The sequence below is a fragment of the Eulemur rufifrons genome, chromosome 6, assembly GCF_041146395.1.
Source record: "Eulemur rufifrons isolate Redbay chromosome 6, OSU_ERuf_1, whole genome shotgun sequence".
Taxonomy (NCBI): domain Eukaryota; kingdom Metazoa; phylum Chordata; class Mammalia; order Primates; family Lemuridae; genus Eulemur; species Eulemur rufifrons.
Genome location: NC_090988.1, coordinates 40,093,527 through 40,114,389, shown reverse-complemented (window position 1 = coordinate 40,114,389; position 20,863 = coordinate 40,093,527). Strand labels below are relative to the sequence as shown.

The 20,863-nt window shown below is 34.2% G+C and overlaps 1 protein-coding gene across 2 annotated transcripts in view; it reads left to right on the top strand.

Moving 5' to 3' along the window:
* NAALAD2 (N-acetylated alpha-linked acidic dipeptidase 2) overlaps positions 1-16,008 on the top strand; it is a 38,496-nt gene extending 22,488 nt beyond the window's left edge. For both annotated transcript variants that reach the window (XM_069469078.1, XM_069469079.1), the window contains 7 exons: positions 270-337; positions 3,349-3,440; positions 5,021-5,111; positions 6,780-7,044; positions 10,158-10,239; positions 12,330-12,422; positions 15,795-16,008. In XM_069469078.1, the coding sequence (XP_069325179.1) occupies positions 270-337; positions 3,349-3,440; positions 5,021-5,111; positions 6,780-7,044; positions 10,158-10,239; positions 12,330-12,422; positions 15,795-15,987 (884 nt within the window). In that variant the 3' untranslated portion in view covers positions 15,988-16,008. The remainder of the gene's footprint in view (positions 1-269; positions 338-3,348; positions 3,441-5,020; positions 5,112-6,779; positions 7,045-10,157; positions 10,240-12,329; positions 12,423-15,794) is intronic.
* The last annotated feature ends 4,855 nt before the right edge of the window (positions 16,009-20,863 follow it).

Below are 20,863 nucleotides of genomic sequence, written 5' to 3'. Positions count from 1 at the left end.
CTGTAAAGATGACTCTTACAATCGCTGTGGAAGCTGCTGCCTTAGCAACCAAAGTCTACCTAGACCTTCTTCTGTCTAAAATATGTGCTGTAGCCTCTCTTGCTCCTGATTAATTATTTCCACCCTGTTTTGTTCCATGAGAATGATGTCTTTGATTTGAAGACCATAATGTCTTGTTTAAAATTAGAAACTAAAGTTAGAGTTAAACATAAATGGAATTTCATTTGGAAGTATGAAATAATACTCTTTGTGTCTTATTTATTTTTCAGGCAATTATACTCTAAGAGTTGATTGTACACCCCTTCTTTACCAATTGGTGTATAAACTGACAAAAGAGGTATATAAGGAGATCTGTTGTACTATGTTTGCTGATGAATGGATAAAAGAATAATACTTTTTCCCCTAAATTTCTGGTGCTTATTATTAACAGGTGATAGAACATAGTTGATAGGTGATAGAACAGATAATATGACAAAACAAAATCTTTCATATACTATTTACTTATATGACATAACTATGAAGATAATATCACCAGTCTCTTTTTTCTAATAATAGCTCTTAATAATTATATACATAGTTATAATATATAGGATATATAATATTTATCTGGCAGAGGCATTTTGATGTAGCAGAAAGTACACTGAGCTGGAATGGAAAAGCTTGGGGTTCAAAAACTGCCTTAGCTACTCATTCATTCAAGAAATATTGAGTTGTTACTATGTATCAGGCCTTGTAAAATGAATTATAGCAGCAACAATGATAAAAGGACAGGGTCACTGAATTCAAAGACTTTGTAATCTAGAGAGGATGCAGAGCTGTAAATGAGGAATTATTTTTTTTTTTTTTTTGAGACAGAGTCTCACTTTGTTGCCCAGGCTAGAGTGAGTGCCATGGCGTCAGCCTAGCTCACAGCAACCTCAAACTCCTGGGCTCAAGCGATCCTACTGCCTCAGCCTCCCGAGTAGCTAGGACTACAGGCATGCACCACCATGCCCGGCTAATTTTTTCTATATATATTTTAGTTGTCCATATAATTTCTTTCTATTTTTAGTAGAGACGGGGTCTCGCTCTTGCTCAGGCTGGTCTCGAACTCCTGACCTTGAGCAATCCACCCGCCTCGGCCTCCCAGAGTGCTAGGATTACAGGCGTGAGCCACCACGCCCGGCCAAAATGAGGAATTATAGTTTACTAGAATATTTGATATTACATGCAATGGTGAACAATTAAGGAATAAAGAATCTAAAATCCTAGGGTGGCTGGGGGAAGTTGGGAAGCATAGAGAATGTTTACAGAATAATTAATGCTTGTAATAGTAATTGGTGACTATTAAATGAAAGGATGTGGAAGTAAGGGAAAAGGCATTCTAAGCAGAGGACACAGTACCCAAAAAAGATGTGGAGGTATGGAAGAACATTTCCCTGACCTGTAGGCAGCTCAGCACGGCCTAAGCAAAAGATGTTGGTGGAAAGATGATAACAAATAGGCCAGGGAGTTCAGAAATCTGGTGATGGAGAAATTGTTTAAGAATTTCTAACAAGGTTGCTCATTATTGTATGTCCACGTAGTGAATAAATTAAGTAGCAAGCTTAAAGGCAAAATGGAAATAATTCTCCATGCTTACTGATCACACAGGTGTTTTATAAATATTAAATGAGTTTTAGAAGTAAAAAATATTCTGAAAGTTAAAGCACTCTGAATCTCTAAACATTATATGTCTACTCATTTAATATCTGTGCCCTTCATTTAAATAGTTCCCTGCTATAAAATTTACTTATAGAGATGTTTGTTTGAGGTCAGCTTTAGATAACAATGTAAAGTAGGTATCCCTTTTCTCTAGGTACTTTTTCCTAATCTTCTTTAATTTTGTCCCTCCCTTTTTACTGTTAGTGTCTTTAAAAACTAGTTCTCCCAAATGAGAGTCCTCTTTTAATCCTCATCACCACTCTCTCACCATCTTGAGCAGCTGATGTTGTTGATCCTTTCGTTGGAATGTCCCATAAAAGCATCTTATCTAAAAATAAGCTTAAAGAAAATCCTTATTGGGAGAACTCTTTTCAGGATAGGAATTTATGATTTGTGCTGTGCTAGAGAGATGGCTGTTCTGCCTTTGATGTCAGGAATGATAGGAATTTGGGGGCCAATAAGGGAGTGGTTTATGTCTATGCCCGTTTGTACAAAGGTGAATGCTTATCTATGGCCATACCAAGACCCGGTAGACAAAGGAGATGTTTTTTTACTGTCCTATAAACTGATTATTACAGTTTTGTCGACCTCTAGTGTGTGTTGGCACAAATAGTCAAACCATGCTGGTGACATGAGGGGAGAGTGGGGGTGAGGGGAAGGGCTGAGCTTAGAGAGAAGAGCAGCTGCCTGATGGAGCAAGAAATGGGACAAAGTGTTGATAAGTCAGAAGAGGGCTATTTGTTCTGACAATGCATGTAGCTAAAGCAGTTAGGACTGATCTGGCCAGGCATCGTGGAATTCGCCTGTAGTTCCAGCTACTCGGAAGGCTGAGGCAGGATAGCTTGAGCCCAGGAGTTCAATGCATAGACCCCATCTCTCTCTCTCTCTCTCTCTCTCTCTGTTTTTTTTTTTTAAAGATTCATCTAAATTGTATGGGACACAGTTCTGGTTAGCATTAGATTGAGATAATATGATTCCAGAAAATGAGAGGATTTTGCTGGGAATTCAATCCAAGCAGGATGTAGGAAATGGAACAGAATCTTTCTCAGCCGTTGCCAATGGACAGAAGCAGAGTAGAGCAGTCAGCTGTCTGGAAAAATGAACAGAAAACCTCTTAGCTGCAACATGCTAGTGGGGAAGGGAATGGTTCTCTGGAGTGCCAAGACTGTTTCTAAGCTGAGGACTTTGTATGCAGTGATGAAGTACCATCTCATCCATATTAAGCTCAGGACAAGTGACTACTTCTCAGCTCTGCCATTACTCTGAGATTCACCACAGTTACCTTCTACTTGTTGGAATGGTAAGGGCCTATGTTAACAGTAAGCACAATGCTTTTGTGCATCTCAATAGAGATGGGATGAGATTAAAACAGGACAAGTATTCAAAAACCTGTGACAGTACCTAACATGTTTCTTGGATGCTCTTAAATTTCATTGTCATTTTCTCAGCCTGGGCAACATAGCAAAATTTTAAGAAATAAAAATAAAAGAATTTGGGCTAGATTATTTCTTGCCATTTGCAAAAAATGTAGTTCTGTTAATGAATATGATACATATATGCACATATAGGTAGAAGTACAAGTTGATGAAATAATATATGGGTTTATTTTGGCATGAATTTATTTGCTTCTGTCTCTAATTCCCAGTATTTGATGTATCTTTCTAGATCTCCAGCCCTGATGATGGTTTTGATCGTAAATCACTTTATGAAAGCTGGTTAGAAAAAGACCCTTCACCTGAAAATAAAAATTTTCCTAGGTAAATTACTTGTATGCATTTTTTTCTACCATAGGATAAATTGTGGCATCTCATTTGCCCCTTGTTTCTCCAAACGTGCAATTCTCAGATATCTGCTTAATAATTTGAGTAAAGAAAAGATAATAAAGTTCCTCTGTCCAGCCTTTGTTTTGGCTGATTAGCCAGCACAGCTAGGTCATTTAGCGTGCAATAGAGCACAGATAGATCTAGCTTTGCAAATTTGTAGCCATAATGATATTGCTACATTATTAGCCATTAATAAGTAATATACATTAATAAATAATATATTATAACTTCAAATGATAATGATGAAGTAAAAATCTCATGATGGATTATTTCCTTCTACATTTATTAAGGGGCATTATTTAATAACCACCAAATTGTGTCTTTACATACAATTTAGATTTTATATAAATACTGATTTATTCTTCTTATTCATACTACTCAAGCTTCCTTGAGTTTATTTTACATTTGTTTTCTACTGAAATGCTATTTCTAATATACAGGTTGAGCATCCTTAATCTGAAAATCTTAAATCCAAAATGCTCCAAAATCCAAAACTTTTTGAGTACCAACATGATACCACACGTGTAAAATTCCACACTAAGTATTTAACACAAACTTTATTTCATACACAAAATTCTTAAAAATATTGTATAAAATTACCTTCAGGCTATGTGTATAAGGTATATATGAAACATACATGAATTTTATGGTTAGACTTGAATCCTACCCCTAAGATATCTCATTATGTATATGCAAATATTGAAAATCTGAAAAAATCTGAAATCTGAAATAGTTTTGGTCCTCAGCATTTTGGATCAGGGATACTCAAGTTGTACCAATGGATCAGTCTTATGAAAGGTTACATGTTTCCATTATAAAAGTTTCATATGCTAATTTAAGAAAAATAGTAGAATACAAAAAAGATTTTAAAAACATTGAAGGTCTCAATCTTAAAAACATATCTAATAATCTAATAGTTTGGAAATATATAGTTAACATTCTTAGTTCATATGCAACTTTATATGCTGCTTTACTGACTTATATCACAAGTAATTTTCCATTTCATTACATTTTATATATCTATATGTATGTATATGTGAATAGATTCAGTGATAGTGGTTTCTTATATGCAAGGAAATATATTGTGATTAGATTTATTTCTGAAATGAAGTAAGGCACATTTTTAGATTCTTCATGGTCTCAAATACAGACTTCTTTGTGGCAATTTCTTACTAGATGATAGTTCTCTGCGGGCAGGACTGATGTCTTTGTTGTTTTCCCCGCTAAATAAAACTATAAATGCTGGAAATATTGAAGAGAGCATCATCATCAGGCTGCAGTCTTTGGTGACACTGCCAAACTTCTTGTATTTAATGTAGCTTTATAGGTTTATCATGGCAGTTTTTCAGCAGATGATAGGAAAGTGTCTTGAACATGGTTAAACTTTACTTAATTCTTAGACGTATACATATAATTCTTTGCTATTCTTGGGACAATATTCATTGTCTCATCTATTTAACATTGTATCATTTACTTCTGTGTGTGTGTGTGTGTGTACTATATTTTACATCTAGAATCAATAAGCTGGGATCGGGAAGTGATTTTGAAGCTTATTTTCAGAGACTTGGAATTGCTTCAGGCAGAGCCCGTTACACTAAGAATAAGGTAAACCATTTAATCATTTTGAATATACAGCATTTCATCCACATTCCTTTGGTGAGAACTCTGTCATTGAGTTGTTTGGCACCAGACATTTGGTGGACATGTGGCCTGGCAAGCGTTCCTGGAACAGAAATAGACTGCTTGTCCCTTTGAAGATGGACTAGGAAATAATTTGAATTATTTCATGAATACTTCATTACCAGAGTTATTCAGTGAAATGACAGTTCACAGAGTAACGCCAGATACTTAGCTGGTTATCAGTACTGAGTAGTTCAGATCCTTTTTCAGATGCAGGATTTGCCAGAAAAATCTCATTCTGTATAGAAGAGTCTTAAAGGTGGTGAAATGCTCTTTCTGAGGAAAAGTGTAATTAAAGGACATATTTTAGTTAAGGGGAACACTAGGCTAAGATTCTTTATTGTAAGCAGCCCCACTTCATACTCCCTGTCTTGACTGTCATCTGAGGTAAGGGCTCTTGGTTAGCCAGTAAAGCAATTTTCTTTTTTTAACTTTATCCTCTTTTCTGTTCTGCACTGACTGGTTTGCACCATTGTCACACAAACATCCTGAATGGATATGCACATACTTGTAATATAACCAACATATATGTTTGCTTGTCAATGTTATAAGTTATTTCATAAACCAAACTGCAGATTACATTAATAGATACAGATTTATCATAAACTTTAATCAATTTTCAAATCATAATTCAATACACCATGTTGCTTGCCCATATATAATATATAATGTATATATTGTGACATAATACATATATCATTTATAAATTTGACTATTCAGAATACAGTAAAAGAAAGAAAATCAAGTTACAATAACCCAAAGTATGTTTATAAATGCTGTATAACATTCATTACATTTAATACATATAAGATGTGTTAATATTCATTACATTTAATACATAAAAGATGTGTTTGAAATCTTTTTCAAGGCCTGTTCAGTTTTATAATGTCATCAATTTGAACAAAATTATCTAGTTTTGAAGACCACTATAGATTAGAAGCAGATAGTTAGATAAAAGAAGAGGACTGATACAGGGATTACTTTTTAGTGGTACTAAAAGCAGTAAGAATGATAGCCTTATAACAAGGTAGTGGATGGTAAAAACGAAAATTAGAATACGTAGACCTAAGAATTAAAAAAATGTTTATATAGGATATTACTATGTAATAATTCACGTTCATAATTTTAGCCCTTAATTATCTATTAAAGGTTAAATGGCATTTGATTATATTCTGCTTGGGAAGTAAGGATTATATTCTGCTTAAATACATTATCCTCCAGCTATGCAGATACTTACCTGCCCAGACCTTTTATTACCAGTCAACTGATAGATAATTTTGAATTGTGCTAAGATGCAGTTTGAATATGTATTTACTAATTTTAGTTATCAAAAATACAATAAGAAAAATTTTCAAGGAGCAGCATTTTGAATGAAGGTTACATGAATTATAAAACAAATAATGGTAAAATTTTAAATCAGGGCATATTTAGTTGTATTTTGCTTAGATTTTTAACTTTTTGCTTCATGGTGATAAAGCTCAGGATGCTATATAGTTGTATTTTTTGTATAGTTATTTTTATGATTACATAAAATATTATAATTTGAATAATGTTTGTTTATACTTGTCTCTTTCCATTTTTTTTTTTTTTTAGAAAACAGAAAAGTACAGCAGCTACCCAGTATACCACACAATTTATGAGACATTTGAACTGGTAGAGAATTTTTATGACCCCACATTTAAAAAACAACTTTCTGTGGCTCAATTACGAGGAGCACTGGTATATGAACTTGCAGACGCTAAAATCATTCCTTTTAATATTAAAGACTATGCAAAAGCTTTGCAAAATTATGCAACAAGTATCTATAATTTATCCAAGAAGCATGACCAACAATTGAGAGACCATGGAGTATCCTTTGGTAAGAAATGGTTGGACAGATTTTACAGTGTTTAAGATAGAGCTTTGAGATATTATCTCCTATCATGATTAATGCATATTGTTTCATACTAGCATATATCCTTTTCTCACTAATTCTGACTTCTAGACAAATCTTTTAAACAAATACCTATTAAAGAATAGGATTTAATCTGATCTGTGTAAAATTAATCCTTTATGGCCAAGTTATTGCCACAAACATTAGGATGGTAAACATTTTTCCTATATTACTGCCTTTAAGCACATTTTTACTGTTACAGAACAATACTAGAAAAATGCAGCATTATCATAAAAGATTGAAAAGTAGAGAAAACCATGAATTCCATTACAGATGTATTTTTAATTATCATTATCATTATTACTGCATATATCTTTTAGTGTTTATCTACATGAAGGATTTTCTACATAGTTATAAGCATTCTTTCCTTTTATAACTGGCCATTTAATGTTTGCTGTGCTATACTGTGTATCTCCTGTAGAGTAGGGATGAAATAATAATGTAGTACAGTAGCATTGAGCATTGGGCCTAGAAGCAGTTTGCCTGGTTCAGATACTGGCTCTACCATTTGGTCACTGTGTGACCTTGGGAAAATTACTTAACTTTTCTATGTGTCAGATTTCATATGAGTGAAATGGTGAAAAAAAAAAATAAAAAAGAATTAACATGTTTCAAAGATTGTTGTAGAGATTTAGTTAGGTAATATATAGAAGCAGTGGTGGCTGGCACTTAGTGCTCAATGAATGTTACCCATTATTGCTGTTTTATTGTAACTATTTTCTTTATTCTGGGGGCACATATTCTTAGCATATATCAAAATTATCATATATGTACTGAATGTCTACTGTGTACCAAGTACTGTGTTTTTCTTGGGAGATATAAAGATGTGTAAGACACAGTCATAGTCCTGAAAGGGCTAAAAGTCTCCTCTGGGGATGGAGAAGGCAAAATGCAGAGGACAAGTTATTATGGGGGTACATAAAAGTACTGTAAGAGCACAGAGAATAGGTATGGAGTGGTCAGCGATGACTGTTGAATATTATTACATAAAGGATTAGTAATCTTTATGAAGTTATGAAGAGCAGGTACTGTGATCTAGAAAATAAGGTGAAGCAAAGAAAATGTAGGAAATTGTGTTTATATGATTGGAGTATCTCTGCAAAGATAGGGGAAATGAAGAGAGATCAAACTGGAGAAATAAGCAGAGCCTGCAGAAAAATGGACATTTATAGATCTGTGGCTATCCATTATCCAGATATCATCCTAAATACCATGATTCCTGTTTGGTAAATTATCTATTATTAGTTTGTATAAGTCAGGATCCAACCAAGGGACAGAAACTACACAGTTATAATAGAAGGGCTCTCTTTATGCAACGTTAATTCCTCTACCTGCTTACCTTCTTCTAAAGTTTGATTTAATGCTTTTCTCTGCCATATTTTCAAAATCTCTATAACCATTGGGGACTATCCATCAGATTAAATATTCTCTTATCTTTTCTTTTTTCTTTCTTAAGCTATCATAGAAAGAAATCTTTTCTATTTTAACATTTCTTCTATCTGATGTACACTTCCTTTACAAATTCTTCATTTAGTGCCAGACAAAAACTGTTCCTGAGAAAATGTATTAACGAAGGAATGAAGGTATGATTGGATAAATGAATGGATGAATACATAATCTATACTCCCTATCTATAGTTCTTTACTTCCTGCCAACCAATCCACTGTGCTGTGTTATGACCCTACTACTCTAGAGAAAATGTTCTTGCCAAAGTTGTCATTGACCTGTGTCACGAAATCTGAAGACACATTTCAGTTCTTATCTATCTTGACTTCTGTACTGCATTTGAAATTTAAAATTCAATCTTCAATACTCTCTTCTCTTGGCTTCCATTCCATATATTATTAGATTATTTTATTTGAACAAGTTTTAAAAAAAATGACAGTTAAAGCTTAAGGGATATCTAGGACCCAAAGCCCCTGTTTTTTACACTGAATGTACTTAGACTGAATGTACCATTCACTACCTGTGTGACCTAAAAGAAATCCCATGTCCTGATATGTAAGTATTGTATCTGTAAAATGAATATTTTGTCTCCTGCTTTGCTTGCATCACAGGATTGATAGAAACAACTAATCAATAATGTATGTTAAAGTCCTTTTTCAAAAATATGGAAAACAATAAGTGGGGTGTTGTAATAAAAAATACAATATATTGTTGGCCCTCTGTATCTATGGGTTCTGCATCTGTGGATTCAACCAACCGTGGGTCAAAAATAATTGGCAAGAATTCCACAAAGTTCGAAAAAGCAAAACTTGAATTCGCTGTGTGCCGAGTACTATGTTGAATCCACATGAATGAAGTGATATGTAGGCATTGTATTAGGTATTATAGGTAATCTAGAGATGGTTTAAAGTATAGAGGAGGATGTGTGCAAATGCTACACCATTTTATATCAGAAACTTGAGCATCTGCAGATTTCGATATCTGTAGGGGTCCTGGAACCAATCCCCAAAAGAGACTGAGGGACAAGTGTACTGAGAACCTAATTACTTTCCTTTGAAATTTTGTAAACTAAAGAAAAGTCTGAGCAAGCCAAACCTGATCCTCTTTCTCAGAGTCTAATGTATCAGTTTGTCACAGGTTGTCATTTGAACAAGATCTTAAATCCACTATTTGAAAACAAAAAAATGTTATTGTTTTATTCTGCAATAATTACAGAATCATAGTTTATTTATAGTTGTATCCAGTGTCCAGCATATAATAGTTGTCCCAAAAAATACGTATTGAATGAACGAATAAAGAAGTGAATGTTGGCTTTCTGGTGAACCATTGGTTAAGGAATTATATGTCCTAGACTTTTGAAAGTTATTTCCTTAAGAACAAATTTAGCCATTTTTTGTTTTCATACAATATTTATTTGTTGTGATATTTTCTAATAACTTGTCATGGATCTCCAAGAAGGCTTAGTAGAAAAATGGTTTCAGCATCTACTCAGTCAAATCAGTCTGGAATGGGAAGGGCAGGAAAGTGAGCCTCTGAAATATGAAGCACTTGTGCTTACTAATTTATCTTCTACTTTTCTATTTTTAAAAAAGACTCCTTATTTTCTGCTGTGAAAAACTTCTCAGAGGCTGCTTCAGATTTTCATAGAAGACTTACTCAAGTTGATCTTAATAAGTAAGTTTCAGATGGCTACTATTTGAAAAGCAATCTCGTTACTAGAATGAACTGTTTTAACTCACATAAGCATTCACCTCTAAATCATTGCAATTAGAGTCTGCAGACTACCAGCAGCAGCAGCCACAGCACCTGGGAACTTATTACAAAGGCAAAAGAATATCAGGCCCCACCCAAGACATTGAATTAGAATTTTGCATTTTAACAAGACCCCTAGGTGATTTATACTAACACTAAAGTTTGAGGAGCATTGCTCTGAATGGTGGACTAAAAGCTCATCTTGACTTTGGCCCAAGTCCATGGCTAAAGAGACATGTCTTTAGGAGTTGGCATGATGAGAATTCTGACTATAGCTGGTAATTCATAGCTCTACAGGTTTAGTGTATTTATAATATATTTCATTACAGTCCCTTGTCTGATACTCCTGTGTATCAGGTTAGAAATTCTTTTTTTCGGCAGGGTGTGGTGGTTCATGCTTAGTGCGTTGGGAGGCTGAGGTGGGAAGATCACTTGAGATCAGGAGTTCGAGATCAGCCTGGGCAACATATTAAGATCCTGTCTCTACAAAAAAGTCTTTAAAAATTAGCTGGGCCTGGTGGCACACGCCTGTAGTCCTAGCTGTTTGGAGTTTGATGTTGCACTGAACTGTGATCACCCAAAGAACTTCAGCCTGGACAATAGAGTGAGACTCTGTTTTCTTATCACTGGAAAAAAAAAAAAAGTAAAATTCTTTTTTCATTGATACTTTTTTGCATTTCATTTAACTTCTTGCCACTTTTAGGTTGAAAATAGTTTAAAAGCTATTCACTGGCTGTGGCCCTCGTGGCACAGTCACCAGGTTAGTGACATGTTTCAGATTGACCTGTGCAACTGTTAGACTCACTTATATCCACAAATTAAGGAATGATATATTTTAACTAGTTCTTTAGAAGAACTCTATTATAGGAATATGTAGATTTTCCATAAAGTGCTTTCAGGTGACTTGAATTTTATTCTTGGCACTGCCTCTTTCATCCTTAATGATTTATCCTGATTCTGTGAAATAAAGCTAACCTTTTCTTCCTTAAAAAAAAAAAATAGTTTAAAAGGTATATTCAAAATAAAACATTACATAACAAGCATAAATTGGTCTAGTCTATGTCACAATTATTTTTTCAGACTTAATCAGAATAATTTGCATATCGACAGAAAGCTATGTCAGTCATTTTGAAGGGCCTCTCCCTGAGATTGTAGGAGAGCCCAGGGAACTTATTCAGCTCCCCAAAAAGATAGATTGTGAAAGGGAGTTCTCTGTCCACTGTGTGCAGCTATCTCCTACCCTTCTTACAGACTCCAGAAACCTTCATTTACTCTTTATTTCCCAGCCCTTCCTTATCTGCTCTTTTCTTCCACAGAACTGAATGGCTTATCAGGAACAACATGATAGTTCACTTTTGTCTACCTTTCCAGGAAGTTTGGCTATCCTCCGAGAAATAAATAAAGAATATCTTTCAGTTCCTTTTTTTTTTTTTTGATTTTTTGAGACAAAGTCTTGCTCTGTTGCCCGGGCTAGAGTGCTGTGGTGTCAGCTTAGCTCACAGTAACCTCAAACTCCTGGGCTCAAGCAATCCTCTTGCCTTAGCCTCCCAAGTAGCTGGGACTACAGGCAGGCACCACCATGCCTGGCTAATTTTTTTTATATTTTTAGTTGCCTGGCTAATTTCTTTTTATTTTTTTTAGTAGAGATGGGGGTCTTCTTCTTGCAGAGGCTGGTTTCGAACTCCTGACCTCAAGTGATCCTCCCTCGGCCTCCCAGAGTGCTAAGATTACAGGCATGAACCACCATGCCTGGCCTTTCAGTTCTTTTTTATCAGTCTGTGATCTAGACAAATAAACCATTTTCCAGTGGATTTCTCTGCTTATTAAAAATGTCAGGATGACCCTGATGTTATATGTAGCTTACCATGTAAAGCTTGATATGTTAATATGCATTTTGTTTAAAATCTGTTGATTTTAGATGTTTATTTTCCCATACCTTGTCTTTATTTAATATTATTTCAAAACATGGTTCCATGGTAAGTGTTACAATTATGTATATCTTGTTCTCAAAGTCCCATTGCAGTGAGAATCATGAATGACCAATTGATGCTGCTGGAAAGAGCATTCATCGATCCTCTTGGTTTACCAGGGAGGCGGTTCTATAGGTAAGGAAATAACAGGTATCCCACTAAAGGGTACGCATCACTATGACCAAAAACAGCATCCCCAAAGTCATCTTTAATGCCATCAGATGAGTGGAAGGTGACTATGTTGACTGAAAGGAATATGGGCAAGATCTAATAATAGTATAATATGTAAATTAGAAAGATAAATTTCGTACTGTTTATTGCTTTGCTGTGAGTGAAATGGTAAATGATAGTTGAAAAAGAACTCTAACAAAATCTTCATGCTGTAGAATCTTAGAGCTCATCTAGTTCAACGTCCACGTGAATCCTTTCTATAGATTCTCAGATTAAGTAGTTGTTCAGTCTCTGTTTGAATCTTCTAGTGATAGGAAGCTTACTACCTCCTGAGGAAGCCCCATTCTACTTTAGGGAAGGTCTAATTATTATAAAGTTTTTTTCATAAAGATCTGAAATCTATTTTCCCGTAATTTTCTCCCTTTGACTCTGTTCTGTTCTTCACAGTCAAGTAGAATAAGTCTAGCTCTATTTCTGTATAACATTTTCGGCTTTCAAAGATGTATGTCATGTTTCACCTAAAGAAATATAGATGGTCCCCAACTTAAAAATGGTTCGACTTACAATTTTTCGACTTTATGATGGCGCAAAAGTAACATGCATTAAGTAGAAACTATACTTTGAGTACCCATACAATCATTCTGTTTTTTTCACTTTCAATACAGTATTCAATAAATTACAAGATAATAAACATTTTGTTATAAAATAGGCTCTGTGTTAGATGATTTTGCCCAGCTGTAAGCTAATGTAAGTGTTCTGAGCACATTTAAGGTAGCCTAGGCTAAGATCTTCAGTAGTTTATGTGTATTAAATGCATTTTTGATTTATGATATTTTCAATTTATGATTGGTTTATCAGGACATAATCCCATTAAGTTGAAAGGCATCTGTATCTTTACATCATGTTTTATTTCAGTATCTTGGCCGTATGCTTCTATTTCCTTAAGATCCCTTTTAAACCGGTTTGTTGGTGGAAATTAGAAAGGTCCTAGCATTTAAAGTCAGAAAATCTGTGTTCTAGTTCACTTACAGCTGTGTGATTTAGAGCAAGTCACTTCTACGGTTTTCCCATCTGAATTAAGATGATGATAATTTGCTACTTTATAAAGCTATTTATAAAGCTATGCAAAACATAGTTCTATGTTATCTTTCTTATAAATGTTAGTGATTAGTATTAACATTTAAATAATTACAAGCACAGGCTTTTAGAGCCCAGCTGTGCTGCGTCCTAAGTGTGACCTGGGAAAATTATGCCTCTAAACCTCAGATTCCTCAGCTCTTAAATGGAGATTATAATTGCTTTTACCCCATAGGTTTGTAGATTTAAAATAAATTGAAGATTTATCTCAGAAAGGGACGCACTCAGAAAACAGCGGCTATTTTTATAAATTATAAATAAGAACACAAATGTTTATTTCTTCATTGATACAAATGAAATAGCAACCATCAGTTAAGTATTTATATAATTCAAAAAGTTGAAAGCAATACCTACAATGTTAGCCCTCTCTTGAGTGTTATTAATCTATCTTTATGTATTTATTTATTTATAAGAAAAATATCTATATTTTATCATTATAAAAAATTGACTCTATAGAAACATATAGAATAAAAAGGGATGGCTGAGCTATCTCCTGTAACATAGAGAACAAAAGACATTCTCCCTGTCCGAGGCAGGCAGGGATGTAGGCCAGGCCACAGTTCCCAAAAAGAGTGGGGGAAGTTTTAATGAGATAGAAAATATTTTTGTTGTTACCTATTCTCCTTTGTTACATATTCCTCACTCTCAATTTTATGCTTCCATATCTATGGGAGAAGAGGTGACTACTCTGTTACAATAGCATTCCATCGTATGGGTTACATCTATAATTTTAACTCATCCTTATCGACTTTTTAATTAGTTTTTTTCCAATTATTTACTGTTATGAAAAGTACTAGAATAGGACATCCTTGTGTCCTGTATAAATATTTGTTAATATCTCTATAAGGGAGGACCTGGGATTTAAGGGTCAAAGGATAAGCACATTTGAAAATTTGATTAGGTTACTGCCAAATTATTCTCCAAAAAAACTGTACCATGTTTTTTAGAATACATTTTTAACTGTTAGCTGGATATTAAGATTACATATATATTTTTGAGACAGGGTCTTGTTATGTTGCCTAGGCTGGTCTTGAACTCCTGGGCTCAAGTGATCCCTCCCTTTACAATTCTCCAGAGGAGGGTAGTTATATTAAGGACCTATGACTTTTTTCTCTAATCTCCTGACTCTTCTACAGGTCAGAATATCAATGCTTGTAAACAGCTTAGCATATGTACTGATTTTAATAAGAAAGCTCCATTTGAGGCCACATTGAAATTTAAAAGGCAAGAGTGATAAATCCTGATGTGCTTTGGTATATCTAAGTGATTAGCAGTATAAATTTCTTTGATCATTAATATTGACATACAGAGCCCTATAGTGTTTCTTACAGTAGATTTACATTTTGAATAAGCTCTAGGATTTGACTGTTGGACCTAATTCCTGATAAGAGTGTTTAATAAAATATGTCCCTCTCTTGAAAGCAAAGTTCCACACATTTATTGGGGAAAGAAGTAGCTTTATCTCTTGAGTTACTTATGTGAAGTAGGAAAGCAATTGTAAAACTTTCCTTCTAGATCAGAAATTAAATATATCTTTGTGGGCAACCCACATATAACTGTTTTACTTTTGTGGAATGGGCTTCATTATCCTTGGTGTTTATGATACTTTGGGAATACAAACTTCCTTAAGTTATTGCTTTTTAATATCTGAAAGGTATTAGGGACAAATGCCATTCTTGTTGAATCTATTAAAAAAGCAACATAAAATTAGCCCCTCAATCTTCTTTCTTATTAAAAATATTCATAAAGCAAACATTATCACCATGTTTATGGATGCTCACAGGCAGTTACACAACTACTATGAACAACTTACAAGAAAGAATTTACTTTCTTCCAACTGTATGGGTGAGCAACATGGTATGATTCCTGAGACGTCTTAGCAAATGCATGTCAGCTACTTTCTTTGCTTAAAATTATACCTTGCATAAATATCTCAGATCAAATACATATATCTTCCTAATGGAGTAACAAAAGTGGACTTGAGGAGAAAACATAGTAATATAATAAGATGTGGTCTATAATAAGATGTGGTCTAACAAAAAATAAAAACCTATAAAATGTGCTGTCTGGAAAGTATCCAGCTGTTTTTAATACGACGAGAACCATAGCACATGGATGCTTTCTGGACAGCCCTCATATATATACTCTTTAGTTGAACATGCCATATTTTTTTTTTTTCTCTTTCTTTTTTTCTTTTAGGCACATCATCTTTGCTCCGAGTAGCCATAACAAATATGCTGGAGAATCATTTCCTGGGATCTACGATGCGATGTTTGATATTGAAAATAAAGCAGACCCTCACTGGGCCTGGACAGAAGTAAAGAAACATATTTCTATTGCAGCTTTTACAATTCAAGCAGCAGCAGAGACTCTGAAAGAAGTGTTAGAATAAGGTCTTAACTAAGTGCCTAGCCATTAAAGGTGTTGCTGAAAGTCTGATGATAAAATTTACCCTTCTCTTTGATAACTCATGAACCCAGAGTATCCTAAAATCTTGCTTTTCATGTCATGTTTTGATTATAGACTTCTGTCTTGTCTGTAAAGAGTTTTTTGGCTCTTTAAAAATGCATAACTACCTAACCAAAGTGTTACTCTAACAAAATAAAAAAACCCTGTCATTGTAGCAGAAAGAAGGTAACAGAAAATTGCCTAAAATAAATTATGGCAAGGAATTTGAATTCTCACACACTGCTGATGGTAATGAAAAATGGTAAAACCATTTTGGAAAACAGTTTGGCACTTTCTTATAAAGTTAAATATATACTTACTTTATGACCCCAAAATTCTGCTTCTACATGTTTACTTAAGAGAAGCAAAAACAATCATCACAAAGACTCTTGTACGCAGGTTCACATTCATAGGAACTTAGGATGGAAACAACTCAAATGACAATCAACAGATGAATGGATAAAGTGTGGCATATCCACAGTGGATTACTACTCAGCAGTGAGAATAACTGTCAATACATGAAATATTACTGGCAGACATTGTTGAGGAAAAGAAGCCAGACACAAAACAAGTACATAATATATGATCCTATTGATATGTAGAAGTGACAAAATTAATCTATGGTATTAGAAATTAGAGACTGCCTGGGTAAGTGGTAGATAGGGAAGGATGATGCAGAGAAGCGTGAAGAAACCCTCTCCTATAGACGGCAGTTTTCAATATCTTGATCTGGGTGGTAGTTACACAGGTGTATACATATGTCAAACCTCATCAGGCTGTAAACTTAAATGATTACAAAAGAACCACAAACAAGTCTGGCAAGAATTGTTGCCAGAATAACACACCGAGTCTTGTGAAATCACCACGGAATGTTAAAGTCAGGAAAAAGTCAGTAATATCTGTACTTTTGATAACTTCAACTCTACAAAATAAAAATGTTGTCTAATAGGTGATAAAAATAGCTACCATACTGGGCACAGTGGCTCACGCCTGTAAATCCTAGCACTTTGGGAAACTGAGGCGGGAGGATTACTTGAGGCCAGAAGTTTAAGACTGCCTGAGCAAGAGCGAGACCCTGTCTCAAAAAAAAAAAAAAAAAAAAAGCTGCCACAGATCCTCATATTGTAACTCCTATAAATTCATCAGCATCTGCAAACTTTTATGCAGAGCCTAATGACTCCGAATTACAGGTAAACTGATTCAAAGCTTCAATAAACTTGGCTATACAATTACTTCACCAAAAAGAATAAGCCATAAATTCTTATTATAATACAATAATTTATTTTAATCATTTAAAAAATCTAAACATGCTCAATCAGAAGTTGTATGATAGAAAACTACTAAACAAAAAACATGTGAAATGTAATGAAATACTTCAACCTACAAATTGTAAAAATTGGTTCTAGAGAGGAAACTGGGCAGAATGATAATATATATGACACAGGGTGTTTACTGCAGCATTTATCATAGTGAAAAGTAACAAAGTAAATATCAGTGGGGAACTGATTATAGCATAATATAAAAATAATCATAAAACTGATGTTTACATTTTTCATTTCTATGGTAAATTGTCCATGACTTAGTGATAAAACTAAATATACAGATATCAAACAAAATGTCAACAGTGCTTACATTGGGATGGTGGACTTTATTGTACTCTATTTTTTCTGAATTGCTTGAATTTTTTATATCAGAATATATTCCTTTTGTAAGGGGTAAAATAATATAATAAAAACTACCGTTTTCATTTTAAACAGAAAAAAGTGTACAGAGTTGTGGGATGCAATACAGTTCACAAATAATCCTATTTTGTATTTTTGTAATTTACTGGTTTTTCTATTCTGAGGATATAAATAATTCATTTACATATGCATACATTGGCCATCTTAACATTTCTCATATTTAGTTCAGAATTTCAAAAATATCAGCTAATTGATCCTTGAGCTTTCAAGGATAGAAATGAGGTTAGAGTAAAATAGTAACCTTTGAAATAATTATAATACTAAACCAGATTTTAGCTTTTTTCTTGTCATTGCTTCTTAACTTTATGAAGTCATTTGCTTTTTTTCTTGTCCTTTCAATAACTTGTATTCATCCACTTCCCCCACTCCCTAACGTGATTACTCTAAATTCAGAGCAGTATCTTATCTTTTACTTAAATGATACAAAACTTCCTTTCATACTGCCTCACTTCCTTTCCCCCTTTGTGTTATAATTATACTATCTACAGCCAAAATGATCTTCCTAGATGTGATCATGCTAAATGTCATTTAAAAACCCTTCAATAGGGACTTTCACTCCCAGAAATGTAGTAGTCCTGGTAGACAATCAGACCAGTTGCAGTGTCTAGGAAAAAAATGGATCAAATGCAAAATGGTAGACAATCAGACCAGTTGCAATACCTAGGAAAAAGCATCAAATGCAAAATACTTTATACATTAAAAGAGCCATGGAAGCACTAAAGACTAGATGTATTAAAGGTCTCTGGGTCCTTCCTAGATAGCAGAGACTATTGTTTTCTTTCCTGAGGGCATTTGCCAATTCTGGGGATGGACTAAATATCAGGCTTGGCGTGAATTAAGACACTTTACTGGGGGAAAAGCAGCAGAGCTGTTGATGGCTGCATTAATTACCTTGATGTACTGGAATCTAGACGAGCTCCAATCCCAATACTGAGGGTATTTTTAGGGTAGAAAATTTGGGGGCTGAGCAGTTTTCTAACAAGCCAATGCCATCTCTCAACTCCAGCCTTTTTCACACCCTAGTCTTTTTCCATGAAACCCTTCCCCTGTCTTCTATTTGTATGGCTCCCCCCCTTTTTTTTTCTTTTTTTCAGGATTCTGCTATCCTTCATTTAAGAAATCTATAAGGTCTACCAAATATGTTCCAAACCATCTTTTTACAGGCTTATTTTAAGCATAATTTTTATTGAATGACCTGTTATTTTCCTTGTTGGAAACTTCCTTGGAAGCAGACACTCCGTGTTTGACTAATTATCCTCAGCAGGGTTCAAAAGGGTTTTTTGAATCACACAAAATAATTAAGGGATGGCTTTAACATTAAAGATGCTTAATCAGTAAAAGTTCTGAACTTTTAAGAAATTATCTTTCCCTTGTAATGTGATGGGACATTTTCCCCTTCCACAGTTGAGAACCTAATTTTACATGATTGAAATGAGACAATCTGTTTGCCTAATACGCTAATACTTAATTTTAACTGATTGCACTCAAACCATTACAGTGACTTATTTGCCTATGTACATAGTCCTCTAATCATCCACATCTAAAAACACAGAGATGCAGAGTAAGGTTCAGAGCCTAGATGATAATAAGGCCCTAAGGCTTATATGCACAAGCCTTTAGAACAGACTGCCTGCAAGGGACAAATTCATTACCATGACATTTTACTTTGAATCAGTCCTACAGCTGCATTGCAGAATCCATCTCTAATTCTTGTCAACTACCCTTTAAAGGTTCTTAAGAAAATCATTGATTTTCTTAAGAAAATCAATGGCTCAACTGATTATTTGGATAACTGCAAAAATTACTTGGATAACTGCAAAAATTGAAAGCACAGTATCTTTTATTGTAATTTAATCATTTGGTGCTAAGAAAAACAATAAGCAATGGCAGTTTCAATTTTGGGTCTTGCATTGTGACTTGGATGTCTTCAGTGTCATGGTTAAGAGTTTAAGGATTTTGGAGTCAGTCTCACATTTTAAAATCAAATTTCATCATTTATTATGTGATCTGAAGCAAGTCACGCAACTTTCCTTTGCCTCCATTTCTCTTTCTGTAAAATAAGTAGTAATATACTCGTACTTTATGTAATCATGGGGATATTCTGCCGAGTAAATGAAAAGTCATTATAAAGCACTTAGCTAAGTGTTTGCCAAATTCTAATTGTGGAAAAAAAAAAAAAGCTACGAATATATTTACAGCATCAAGTTACTTCTTTTAACCAATAATTTCTAAATTCCTAAGGCTAAATCACAGAATTTTTGAAGTGTCCTCTAATCAAGTGAATTAAGTCCTGTGATTAGTAGGTGATTAGACACCTACTTTTCCTAAAGGTTTTAAATTATCTGCCTGAAAAAATGGGACTAAAATTCCATCTAAGTATCTTCAGGTTCTGGTTTTCATTATCTTGCTGTTGGCTTCATGCTCCCTTAAATTTGTTCCCCTCCTCTGCCCCCTTAGTCTTTTCCAGCTGATAAATTTAAGTAGCTTTATTGTTGGGAGAGAGGAAGGGGGGACTTGAAGGAATCTCTAAGGCATCAGTAACAGCAAGTTGGCCTCTAAAATAAAGTAGGCAGTCTGGGCCCAATCTGTTACAGGGAATCTTTAAGGTTTTACATAAAATTATCATGAACCCATTAACTCTAACCAGCCTAAAGTATCAAACATTTAAAATGCATATATTTTCTTGTACCTTAAGAACATATCATGCCTAACTAAACTGTTTTATTGGATGTACTTATTCCCATACCTGTGTACTCATACTTACATCATACTCAAAAGCAGGGATTATAATTCTTTTCTGAACAAAAGGAGGATGCCCACAAAGTTCAGAATGCTATCACTTTTGCATCCTCAAAGTTAGTTTACAATTCACTAGTTTCAACTCTGGATAAACTATTAATACTTTAACAGTGTCATAAATTACTCTACCATCAAATAATAATAGACCCCACCGCACAGAGTTGTCATGAGTATTAAGTTAATTTTCATTAAAGTTCTTATAACAGTAACCAGCCAATAAATGCTACATGTCTAACATTTGTAAGAGCCAACCAATATGCCAAGTAGTCAAATATACAT